The sequence below is a fragment of the Furipterus horrens genome, unplaced genomic scaffold (genome assembly GCF_987537825.1).
Source record: "Furipterus horrens unplaced genomic scaffold, mFurHor1.1.pri manual_scaffold_7, whole genome shotgun sequence".
Classification (NCBI taxonomy): Eukaryota; Metazoa; Chordata; class Mammalia; order Chiroptera; family Furipteridae; genus Furipterus; species Furipterus horrens.
The window spans coordinates 10,136,813-10,149,557 of record NW_028327177.1 but is presented as its reverse complement, the minus strand read 5'-3'; the positions used below and the strand labels follow the sequence as shown (position 1 = coordinate 10,149,557).

Below are 12,745 nucleotides of genomic sequence, written 5' to 3'. Positions count from 1 at the left end.
CGCCAGTCCTACCTGCCCCGGGGACGCTCAGGAGGCGGCAAGTTCCCCCCTCGATGTCCCAGGCGCGGAGCCAAGCGGGCGAGGGGGGCCGGCGAGTGGGACTGGGACGGCGACGGCGGGGGGCCCAGGCCGAGGGGGCTGCGGGGCAGGGAAGGGCGCCGGGCCCCCGGGCGCACCCCCACGCGCCCCCGCTTACCTTGGGCGATGGCAATGGACTCGAAGCGGTGCAGCTCCCTGAGCAGGCAGCTCCTCTCGGTGGAGTGAAGGCTGTAGATGAAGTCGCGCGCGCCCTGCGCCGTGTTCAGCGCCTCTATGGGCTCCTTCTTGGGATGGGTGCCCAGCCCCCGGGGGCCGCCGGGGCAGCCTCCGGGGACCGCGAGCTCCAGCAGCCCCCGCCCGCAGCCGCACCAGGACGCCAGGCGGGGCGCGGTGGCGGCGGCCGGGCCCGGCCTCAGGCTGCGCGCGGTCTGGCTCCTCAGCAGCGGCAGCAGCCGGGACATGGCGGGTTGGGGGTGCGGGGACCCCTGCGGCAGTCCCGGAGGGCGATTTCTGGAGAGGCGGAGGCTAGACGAAGGAGCCGGGCTCAACCGACCCCGCCCCGATGTCCTCCAGATGGGCAGCCGAAGCGCCGGGAACCATGCACACCCCGGGCCCGCACGGCGCACGCCTCCTCTTTCGTCCCCGTTCCCTTCCAGAAAGCCCGCAGCGCCTCCGGTCGCTGGGACGAGAAAAACTTTATCGGAGGCGGTCGGGCCGGGAGAGCTCCCGGAGAGGGCGGGCGGGTGGTGCGGGCGGGCGCCTCCCGGCTGAGAGGAGCGGCGCGGGCGGGCGGGTTCGGCAAGGGACCGTGTCTGTCAGCCTGCCTTTCCAGAGGGATGAGTCAGCCACGCGCCGCCCTCCTCCGGCGCCGCCCTTCTCTCCCGCCAGCTTTCCCACCCTCCTGCCAGCCCTCGTTCCCACTCAGAACGACTTCAGCGTCCTCGAAGCGGCTACATTCTCACACCGCAGCCGCCGCCACTACCCCTAGCGGCCGCATTAGGGGTAACGGGGCGGGGCGAAGGGAAGGGGCGTGGAGGGGGCGGTGCCGCGCAGGCGCAGCCCACGGGCTTGCAGGCCGAGCTCTCCTGTAGCGAACGTGCATCAGCGTGCCCACCTCCTCCGGTGCTTGGAAATGGAGGCGGGGAGGGTGTGCCCTGGTTGTGCTGGCATCCGTCACTTTTAAGTGTGACGAGGGAAAGAGCGAGGAAGAGTTTTGAACCCCCCACCAGGCTGGTTAGTGCCGCTGTCACTCGGCCCGCCTTAGCGCCAGGCCTAAACCTGGGGCTCCATCGGAACAATGCCCGGCGTGTGCCACCCCTCTCTCGGCACGGGCAGGGTGCAAACCCGCCAGGCCGCTCCGGGCAGCTGCGCTACCGCCTTGAACCTCGCGGGGTCACAGCACCCTACTCAGCTCTTGGATGCTGGAGCGCCCAAGCTGCGTTCTTTGCCAAATCAGCGCCCACCAAGGCCTTGGGCAGACACTCAGGTCTCAGGCACCCGCTCTGGGAGCTCCTAAAAGAGGGCGAGGGCAGTTCTACCCCTTGGCAAAACGATTAGAGGCAGAGCTTGATCCGGAGCCCACCCTTCCTCGTTCTGATGCCAGCAGCTTGCAGACTGTTCGTTCTGGCGCGCTGGAGGCAAGAATGTCACAGACCTTTTCCCGGTGTTTGTCAAGGTTGGTTTGTTTTCTCTATGCCAAAACAGAAGGAATTCCGCGATTCCCCACTGTTTACAAATGTCCAGGTCCTAGGCTTCTTTCAAGACCCACCTCAGAGTCTCCTACTCCAAGCTTTCCTTTCTCTCTTCATCTGAACCTGTCTTAATGACACTTAGGCTTCCTGTCTTAGAGAACAGATCCACTTAGAGACTAAATCTGCTCAAGTGTAATCAAGATCCAAATCCTGTCCTCATCGTATCTGCTGCTGCAGCCAGCCCAAACCCTTGTATGCAATAGACATGCTATAAACATGGAGGTGCAATAAATAAATGTGAGTAGAGGGAAGCATGTTGTCACCCTCAGTGGTTCTCAAAGTTCGGTGCCTAGACAGCAGAGCTTGTTAGACCTGCACGTTTGGGTGCTCCACCTAGATCTGAAACTGGGAGCTGGGCCCAGTCACCTGTGTTTTAACAGGCCCGCCAGTTAATACTGATGCACACAAAAGTTTGAGAACCACTGCTGTAACTTAAAGAGACATGGAAAGCAATTTTAAAAAAAATCTCTGGTGTATTAATGGCAATGAAGAATGCGCTCCATGGAAACTGTAAGTTCTTTGAGTGCAGAGACTATGTCTTGTCTTTCTTGTCTTTGAAACTCTACAGATCCAGTGTGTGTTGGAATTCTCTGAAGTAATTTCAATCTCAAGTTCTTGGTATTAGCACCCCCCTCTCCCCCATACCTCTTACCCCCAAGAAAGTCTGACTCACTGGGTTAGGAGTGGGGTCCTGGGAAGTGAGGTTTGGGAAAGCTCCTCACTAAGAACCCATTTCCAACAGTCTCTAGGACACCAGCTTTGTGTGTAGGCTCCAGAAAGAGATTGCTGAAAGTTTGGTAACTGGATCACTGATTTTCTAGCCAGGCGTTAGTGGTATATTATTACAGTAATGGTCCCAAAGAATTATGCCTTATGGTATACATTCCCTTATGTAGACCTGTCCCACATTGACTGTGGGGTTGGCCATGTGACTTGCTTAAGCCAGTTAGTGAGACATCACAATCTGATAAGTGCTTGTTTGTTGGGGTTTGCTGTATGTAATGTGTTTGCTGTGTGATTTATGAATATTCCATTCTGCTACAGAAAATAGGAGAAATTGAATTTACACACAATTTGCTTATGAGACATGTTACATATAAAACAAATGGATATGTGTTGAACATAGATAAAAAGGATGGAAAAAATGAAAGAACTACTTTAGATAGAAACACAGGAACTGCAGAACACATTTGGTATGAGAAATACCTGAGAAATCCTAAATCAATCTTGAGTTAGGATCTTTTGGTTCCTTTGGATCCCTCTACATCATTCATTCGATACTGCCTCTCATCATCAGCTCTGTGGCATTTGATTTCTAATGTTTAATCTACATGTTGGGAAGTGCCCATCATTGGGCAAGAAATAGTATCTCATGGAAGCAAGGTAGGAAATATAAGAGCGGAGCTATCAATTTAAACTCAAAATTCCAGTCCTCAGTTTCATGCTCCATGAAGCTCTATTTATTTGTCCATAAACATAGCTATAGACAACAAGACTTTAACTGTCCCACATTCAACACAAAAAATGCACATGCATACTTAATACCCCCACACATGCATGCATGAACATAAACCTATATGACTCAGGGTCATATTTTGTAACTTTTTTTCCCTTCCGGGCTTCTACCATGTTTGAAGTTAGGGAGGGAGATTGATCAAGGTAAATATAAACAATAGGGCTATGAAGTGCCTTCTCCTCAAACTTTAAACTCAGATTTTTGGTGAGGCTTCCAAATGTTTAGTTGAGGTACATATTTGTTTTTTCCTGTTTAGGATATATGGAGACAGGGTCCTGTTTTCCCATCTGATTTCAGAGCTTTAGGTAAGTTTGGAACCACATAGATTTGGGCCTCAACAACATTAAGGAAGTGGTTAAATCCATGCAAGTGGATGAGGTTGTTTATAGAAAATGTGCAAATGAAAATATAAGAGGACAGAAACCTGGGAAACAGCATCATTTAAGGGGTGAGCAGTGGAAGAAGAACGAACCCAGGAAAGGAGTTGAGATGATATGGCAAAAGGAAAAAAAAAGAAACTATGGTCGCAGACACCAAAGGATGATAACATTTCTAGAATGAGTGGTCTATAGAGTTTCACATGCAGCAGCAAAGTAAAGCAAATTGAGAACAAGAAAGTGCTCATTTGAAATGGTGGGTTGAACCCATATAATAGGTTCAAGCACGGAGCTAATGGGAGAATAGATGACAGCACCCCAGTAATACAAGATAGGAAGCAGGTGGAGGAGTGGTAACCAACGGAATCGGAGAAAGGTGAAAACTAAGAGGGACCAAACTGGAATGGAACAACCTAGAAGGAGGAAAATTTGTATAACTTCCTCAAAAAAGGACAGGAATTGGAGATGCCAGGTACCTCTGAAGGTCAAGATATAATTGAACTAAAAATAAATTTTTTTTAAAAGACCTAGGTGAAAAATTTCAAGGGAGCAGTTACAAAGCCCCATGCCCTCCTACATCCAGTATAACTAGAAGATGGCTACTTCCTTTCCCTAGCAGAAGTCTAGAAGTTTACTAGGGGAGAGGTACTAAGTTTGGGGGTACCAGAAACACTTAAGGAGACACCAAAAACAAGAGAATTGGGTGAATGTCACATTCTGACTCATGAATCTGAGGCCTCTTCTCTAGGAGAAAGAGCACTCCAGTGTCTCTTTTAAAGGGCGCTAATCCCATCATGATAGCTGTACCTTCATGACTTCATCTAAACATAATTACGTTTCTAAAACACTCCAAAAGCAACATAATTTGGGTGGGAGGGACAAACATTCAGTCCATAGCAAGAAGTGTGTGTGTGTTTATGTATAGAATGTAGAACAAGGAAGTGAGAATAAGAAAGCTAAATCTATCTTTCATAGTAAGCATACCAAGTAGGGTCACAACAGGACACAGATAGTAGTACACTCTAAATGGGATAGTTTGAGGAGGGTTTATTTCCAAAGGGACAATTTATAAAGATGTAGAAGATAGTGCAGTAATCCAAGACTTAGTAGCAATTGCACTATCACCAACTGTAGGCCCAAATGGGGTAAAAATGGAGAGCATGGGGACCACAATCTAGAATAAGGGTCAAGTAGAGTAACCCTCCTTGAGAGGAGCAGTGGCCTCCAGTTGAAAACACAGCCAGCTAGAGTAGATCATCAAGGAGGGAGCCATGGGCGTAAATATTCTGATCTCTCTCTCTCTCTCTCTCTCTCTCTCTCTCTCTCTCTCTTCCCCCCCCCCCCCCGCCCCTCTTTCTCATCTCCTCTTGAGATTCTCTCAACTAGAGAACAAACTCAACTGAAAGCCAAAGGGACCATTCATAAACCCATTGATCTGATTCATACAGGTGAGTTTCTCTGAACAGAGAGCAAGGAAGAGGGTAGAGAGTAGATCCCGGGGACAAATGGAAAATATCCAACACAATAAGAACACACACACACAAAAAACAAAGAAACAATAGACATCCTCCTGTTATGTACTCAGAAGAAGCTTCTAAAAGAGCTGAATATAATTGCTTTTCTGAAATAAAAATTGGAAATAGGAAGACACAGGGTTAGAAACTGCTTTTTGATGTCATATACTTTGTAGAACTATTTGACTTCCATAACAAAATACAACTTTGATAAAAATAATGTTTAAGTGCTCTTTGGATTTGCAATTACAAAATCATTTATAACCTTTGCCATGCAGTTTCAGTTAAGTGCCAGGAGCGGAGGTCAGATTATAGCGGGTTGAGAAGAGAAGCTGAGTGGGAGATGAAATCTGAAAGACAGCCAGATGTTGTTTGTTATTCAAGTGTTTAAAGTCGCTTGGTTTAGATAGGTCAGAAGTGGGCTTCATGTGAGTTCTGTTTTAATGAGCTCTGTATTCTGTTGCTTTGGGCCCACATGCATAACCCATGTCCATGCACAGTTTTGGGATTTAGAACATCTTTTTGTGCTTCTAGTTATTAAAATGGTTTCTAGCTATTATTTCTTAACCTGCTTCCAAAATATCCTCTTGCTGCCGACACTCATTCTTTTTGCTGAATTTCCCTTGTATACCTCTCAAGCTCAAACCCAGAGTATGAACCATCTTTGACCTCCTCTTTTACTTCCAACATGGGTTCTGGCTTCTCAATTTTAATAGGACTTTTCAGTCCCCACCCCCCACATCTTTGCCTTAACAATCTTTTTTTTTAATCTTGCTGGTACCTGGAACAAAGGTAGCTGGTCTTTTTATGATGACAGCTTCCTAAGGTTACTGATCTTTTTTATCTTTTCAATAACAGTATATAATAAAATTAAATATTGATTAGAGGAATGGTGATTACCAGGGCATGGGGGCAGAGGAATATGGGAGTTGTTTAATGATATAAAGTTACAGTTATCCAGATGAGTAAGTTCCAGAGATCTGTTGTACAACATAGTACTTACAATTAACAATAAGGTATTGTATACTTAGAATTTGTTAAGAAGGTAGATCTCATGTTAAGTGTTCTCATCAAAACAAAAACAAAGGGACACACAGAAACTTTTGGAAGTGATGCATGTATTTATTACCTTGATTTTGGTGATGGTACCACAAGTTATACATATGTCCAAACTTACCAAATGATGTACATTAATTATGTGTAGTTTTTTGTATGCCAATTATAACTCAATAAAAAAGAACAAAATATTGACGACTTAATTTTAAAATTCAACAAACGTATTGAGTGTGTATATGGACAGGGTTATTATGCTAGCTGCTAAGGGAAAACAAAGACAAATTAGGCAGGGAAGCTTCCTTCAAGTTGCTTATAAGTAAGGCACCCTATGTGCTAGAACACAAGGAGACGGTTCAGAAAAAGAGCTCAAATCTTAATGAAAAGTATCTCCCAGAGCCCCCTCGGGAATGAGAAGGCAGTTGAGCTGAGGCCTGAAAAACGGAAAAGATTAGACATGTTGAGAAAATAAGGAGCGACCACCTCACACCTGTTAAGATGGCAAGTACCGAAAAGACAAGAGCTAACAAGCGTTGGCTAGGGTATGGAGAAAAGGGAACCCTTGTACACTGCTGGTGGGAATGTAAATTGGTACGGTCATTATGGAAAATAGTATGGAGGTTCCTCAAAAAAATTAAAAATAAAACTACCATATGATCAGCATCTCAGAGAAATATCTGCAGTCCCATGTTCATTGCAGCGATATTCACAATAGCAAGAGACGGAAATAACCTAAGTGCTTTTCAACAGATGAATGGATAAAGAAAATGTGGTATATTGTTAAAATAAGATAAAATAAAATGGCAGACAAAACCATTTAAGCCACATAAACAAAATTTAATCTAGGTTATTTCATGAATGTGAGCAAAACATTTCTCCTTCCCTCACCTCCGGGTTGCTATGAAGTTAAGTGATTAGGTCTGCTGATCAATTTCATAGTAATAGCTATGTTATTTAGTATTCACCACATGGAAGATACTGTGTGTGCTAAGTACTTTGCATACTTCATCTCCCTTAATCCTCTTAGATTTCCAAAGTAGCTTTTGTTATCTCCAGCTTATAGATAAGAATAAGGACAACGATAATCAAGCTCACCATTTTTGTGTACTTAAAATGGTCCAGGTACTGTGCTACACCTTTAATATAGATTACTTCTCTTTATTTTCATTAATAACCCTATCATGCCAGGATATTTTTAATCCTCATTTTTTTAGATGAAAAACTAGTGATACAGTACAGACATGGTAAGTGAGTTGCCCAAGATCACACAGCTAATGCTGGAGGATTCAAACCTCTGGTCTCTGTGACTCCAGAGTTCAAGCTTTTTTTCTAAGACCCAGCCAAGTTCAGGCACAGACTTCTTGACCTTAGAACTGAGAGACAGTGAGTTATCGTGACCTTGTCTTTGTATGAGTTTCAAGGTTTCTCTTCAGCTCCACAGCCATCATCTTAGTCCTGGCCCATCATCTGTGGTCTACACCACAACTAGCCTAAATGGTTTCCCTGCTTCCACTCCATCCTCATTCAAATCCATAATCTTTAAAGCAGACACAATGGTTATTTTAGAACATAAATCAGATCATTTCACTGCCTTGCTTGACCCCTTTCCCCCTCTGTTCTCATGGCTTATAACAGAATCCTAATTACTCACTAAGTCCTCCTGGAATTTATTCCACCTATCTAGCCCCCGTTCACATCTGAGACCTCATGTCATTACACACCGCCCTTTGCTCTACACTTCAGCCACACAAACTTCCCTATGATCCAGGGACATACCTATTTTGTCATTGCCTTGGGGGCTTTTGCCCCTGCTATTCCTTCTGTAGTTCTGTAGTGCTCTGCTTCTCAACTTCCCCATGCCTCCGTGTCTGTCTGTCTGTCTCTTTCTCTCACACACACATCCCTCATCACTCTTTTAATTATGTGATTAGCATCTTAATCCCAGCTATGCCTATTCTTTCTGAAGGCAAGAGCTGTGTTTTATTCAGCTTTGGGTCTCAGGTGCCTATCAGTACATACATAGTAGGTGCATGATAAATGCTTGTCAAATGGATAAATAGTAAGAGTAAGTCTAAGCATATTGTAAAAGGACAATAAAAATAACAAAGTTTACTTTTTTATTACAGCCCGTAATTAGAACATTTGGAATCTAGCTTTGGGCTCCTAGCAACCATCATGTTGGTCAGAACTATAGCATATTCGGATGTTGATTCAAATGGCTGGGAAAGCTTCTGACACATATATTCCTCTCACCTTTTTCCTAAGGGTTTCTTTAACTGATAAATGCAATGGAAAAGAACACAGGCTTCATAATGATAGGGACATTCTTTATCTCTTTCTGTTGTATCCCTTAGGGTTTGACTGTGAGCACATATTACATGCTCATTAAGTTTTCTAAATGAATCAATCAGTCAAATTTAATGACAGTTCAAACAAATCACTCCTACCACCATCAACAAATATCCTGAAAATCTCAAATTCAAAAGTTGCAATGTAAATAAGTAAATGATATTTAATAAAAAAAGAAAACACCACTGTAAGGAGTCCTCAGAGAGTAACACAGGTGAATCAATTTCCTTGTTGTTAAAAAGATTAGACTAAATGAACTCAAAGGTCTCATAAGTTATAAAATTCTGATTCCAAGGTTATATGTGAGGTATTTCGAATAGCAGGTGTACGTGCTCAATGACAAGTAAATGGGTTCGTTGATACCCCAATTTAGTATTGATTTTTCCCAGAGCATTAGCAAGGTCTTTACACTAATTGTTTTTCAAGCTTGACGACTGCACATTCTTGTTAATAGATTGTCTTGTAGCTTAGGAACAGTTTTTCAGAGAGTTTCAAAAGAAGCCTCTGAATTCTTCCTCATCAGTACCAGCTTAAGATGGCAAGGCAAAGTACTGAAATAGAAAGAACTCTGGCTCTGGAGCCAGAATTTGGACAAGTTCCTAGCTCTACCTGCACTCCTGCACTATCCCCATGGCCTTAGAGACATCATCAACTGCCTCTGAGATTTGTTTTTCTTGTGTAAGTAAAACTGTACCAGGTAATCTCTAAAATCCTTTCCAGTTCTGAAGATTCGTGATTCTAAGAAACTGTAAAAGCTTATAAACATGCATATGTTATTCGTGTGCTTTCAAATTCGCAGTGCTTCCCACTGTGGTCAACAGAAAATCCAGACAGACCGCTTATCCCGGACTAAATCTCTTGTATGGTCTGATTCCTGACTACTTCTCCAACTCCTCTCAACTCCTGCAAGTCCCTGTTCTTTGGCTGGCCAGGCATGTTGCTGCACCAGGATGGAGCACATACTATTCCCACTAGCTGGAATATTCTGCCTCAGCCTCCCTAACAGTCATGGTGGTGACGGAACCCTTTCTTGTTCCAGAGGTATAGGCAGCAGTCCTTAGGGCAGGTCTTTGTTTCTGTTGCTCTGTCCTCGTCTCCTTGCCTCAGTATACTCACAGAGCCGAGAAAGGGTCATTCTGAGGCTGAGAGGGATTTTCCCTAAACAGCTACACCAGCCCTGATTTTATATTAAAAATATACACCTCCCACCTGTCGTTGAGCTGCTGTTTGTTGGAGTTTCCATTACTTGCTGCCAATCACACTCACATCTCTCAATTAGTCATGTCAGTAAGCGCCGTCTAATAGGGATGAATGAAGAAAGACTGGTGGGGAACTATAGGACCCTTGACTAGCCCTGGACATCCAAATCCAAGAACATTTCTCCAAAGCTTCCACTACTTTGGTGCTGGTTATTGCTGCCATCTAGTGGCAGTGTTTTAGAACTAAAACAGTTTCTGGCCATGAATTGTTTTTCCGGTACCTCTTTCTTCTTCCATCTCTCATCGATTCATTCATTTGTGTATTCATTCTATTATGTGGTTCCTCATAAATGCAATAATGAAATACAATAATTAGGAGGAATCCAGCTTATTGCCCCTTGAAACTTACACACTTGGGGGAAGACAGCCACTTACCAAATTTAAAAAATGAAAAACTATGTTGGGAAAGGGCTACAAGCGAAGAATATGGTGCTACAAGAATCAGTAATAGAGATTGGACTTACTGGGGGAATGAGTGGGAATTTAAAGAAGCTTTTCCTGAAGAAGTTGTGACTGGCCTGAGATCTGAGGAATAAGCGGGGTGTTTTCTGGGCAATGAAAAATGTCATGAATGTGAGCTGCAGTGAGGGGAGGGTGTTGTGCTCAAGGGAATAAGAGAATGCTACATATCTCAACTAGTACTTGATACTAGCCATTCTAGTTTCTGAATTGAGACTATGGTTGTAAATTATCGTGACCATAAAATTATTTCGCCTTGAGCATGGGCTGCAAAGATATCAGCTAACAGATATCTCAACCCAACAACAGCCCTTGCATCATCTAGAGGAGGGCATTTCAGACAAAGGGAATAGCCAGTGCAAAGGTAAAAATGCAAGAAAATACTTGGCCTATTCGGGGAAGTTAAATGAGGCTGGTGTCCCTAGACTGTGCTTAGCCTGGGGAACATTTCCATCTCAGGATGAGATTTAGAAGTCGGATCATGCATAGTCTGGTGGTCCAGGACAAAGAGCTTATTCACTGAACAAGGGGTAGGCAGGAACTGTTTTTCAGTGGGGAGAGAGAGGGTAAGAACCTGTGTTTTGAAAACTCTCATCCTGGTCGCTATGTGGAGAATAAAAAAGGTGAGAGTCCTGATGGAGACAAGGGAGGAGGCAGCTGCTGTAGTCTCGGTGCCGGACGGTGGCTGAGGAGATCAAAGAGACAAACTGACTTGGTATAGACTTAGGAATACATGGAGGATATAAGCTCATGGCAGCTAACTATCAAATAGTTATAGGAAGTTGAGGAAAGGGGGGCAGGGAGGTGATTGAAGATATTTTCTGAACTGCGTGCATGAAAAACTGAGTGGATGCTGGACAGTATCATACTCTCTATTATATAGATGGGGGCAGCGGCAAAAAGAAATCTATTTTAGACATATTAAGTAGAGTTGCCTATTAGACACCAAGTTGAGGTATCAAAGATACAAATGGTATTGGGGATGGGAGTGGGAGATATGGAGTGGTGGGAAATGTAAACTTGGGAATATCAGTAGGAATAGAGTCAAGGGAGAGGTTGTTACAGATAGCAAGTAGCAGCATGTTTATACACCGATGGGAATAATTTAGGGGAGAGAGAGAGAAAGAAAAATTGAAAGCACAGGATATAGAGAGGATTATGGAAAAACTAAAGTCCTGAGAGAACTCTGGGAGACAGTATATAACATGCCCAAGAGGTATTCCACCTAAGGCATCTGGAAGTTGGGAAATTTATTTACCAAATCACATCACCCACCGGATAGGGATGATGGGGGGGGGGCATTGGACAGTAATTCCCCAGCATTTCTAGTCTACTCTGGATTTGGGTTAAAATAATTCTGGTGAGCAGAGAAAGCCATTAGGCAATGACTCCTAAATGCTTGCAATTAGAAGCTATTGAGTTGGCATATACAGGAGTCGGTGAATACCAAGGCTATATGGAGCACCAAGAGGGTCTTCTACTCTGTTCTGGTCCATGTTTTCTCCATTTCTGAGCCTTTAACATAGAGAAAAACTGAAACCAAGAACAAATCTGATTGATAATGAGTAGGTATGAAAAAACAAAGAGTGTTTTAGCCATAGCTTGTGCCTTCCGTACAGAGACCTAAAATGGAGGCTTCAGCCGTTAACCTCTCTGGGTCTCAATTACCTAACCTGTAGAATGATGGGAGGAAGGTAAAAAGGACAGGATTTCTTTACCATTCTTATTTTCAATTATTTTATGTTATCGGTAAGGGAATTCCCCTTTGCCCTCCCTCATTAGATATATCAAAGCATTTCAGGCGGTATATATCTGCCATCTACCATTTCAACTTGTTACATTATATCTCTTTTGAGCATCTACTCTTTACTGGTCGGGGTTCAAAGCATTTTATGTATCCCACAACCACTATAGCATTCACCTGAGGAAGTTAACATGATTCCCATTATACGTGAAGATTCTGGTTCTGAGAGGTGATACCATGTCTCTGAACTTAGATCCTTTTGACTTCCAAACACTCGTTTCTTATGCGGCAAGACGGTGGGATGGTGATGACTATCTTTGCAATGAAAAGGAATAAGGACGTTCCATCACTCTTCACTCAGCAGATAAGGCGGCTGCCGACGCTGACCTGAGAGACCAGCATGAGACTACGGGAATTCTTTCTCCAAATTCTGCCCCACATTCCAGGTTCACTTCCGTCTTTGGATTCGTGAGCAGCACTGAAGAGAGTGCATGAAGGGTCTGGAGGATACCCACTAATTTGAAGTTTTTAAGCTCACACAATTCCTTGTTATTATTGATTTCCTGTTACCGTGAAGCAAGTAATGGGCGATCACAGGAAAGATGGGCGTAGCGTCTTCACCACGGCAACGACGATGCAAACCGTCAAAGGCGCTTCCACGAACGTACTTCCGGCCTTCCGGTT

At 44.3% G+C, this 12,745-nt stretch overlaps 1 protein-coding gene and 1 long non-coding RNA gene across 3 annotated transcripts in view; both read right to left on the bottom strand.

The window, feature by feature from the left end:
- The window catches only part of TMEM65 (transmembrane protein 65), a 38,692-nt gene extending 37,667 nt beyond the window's left edge, over positions 1–1,025 (bottom strand). Inside the window, exon 1 of one of the 2 annotated variants that reach the window (XM_090282733.1) lies at positions 197–1,025. In XM_090282733.1, the coding sequence (XP_090138859.1) occupies positions 197–500 (304 nt within the window). In that variant the 5' untranslated portion in view covers positions 501–1,025. The remainder of the gene's footprint in view (positions 1–196) is intronic. The other variant, XM_090282734.1, reaches the window with a different exon arrangement.
- Positions 1,026–6,490: 5,465 nt separating this feature from the next.
- On the bottom strand, positions 6,491–12,557 carry LOC150004014 (uncharacterized). The gene is made up of 3 exons (XR_016512265.1): positions 12,239–12,557; positions 7,649–7,787; positions 6,491–6,684 (listed from the first exon to the last, which is right to left on the bottom strand). It is a non-coding gene; the product is annotated as an uncharacterized LOC150004014 (long non-coding RNA).
- Between the last annotated feature and the right edge of the window lie 188 nt (positions 12,558–12,745).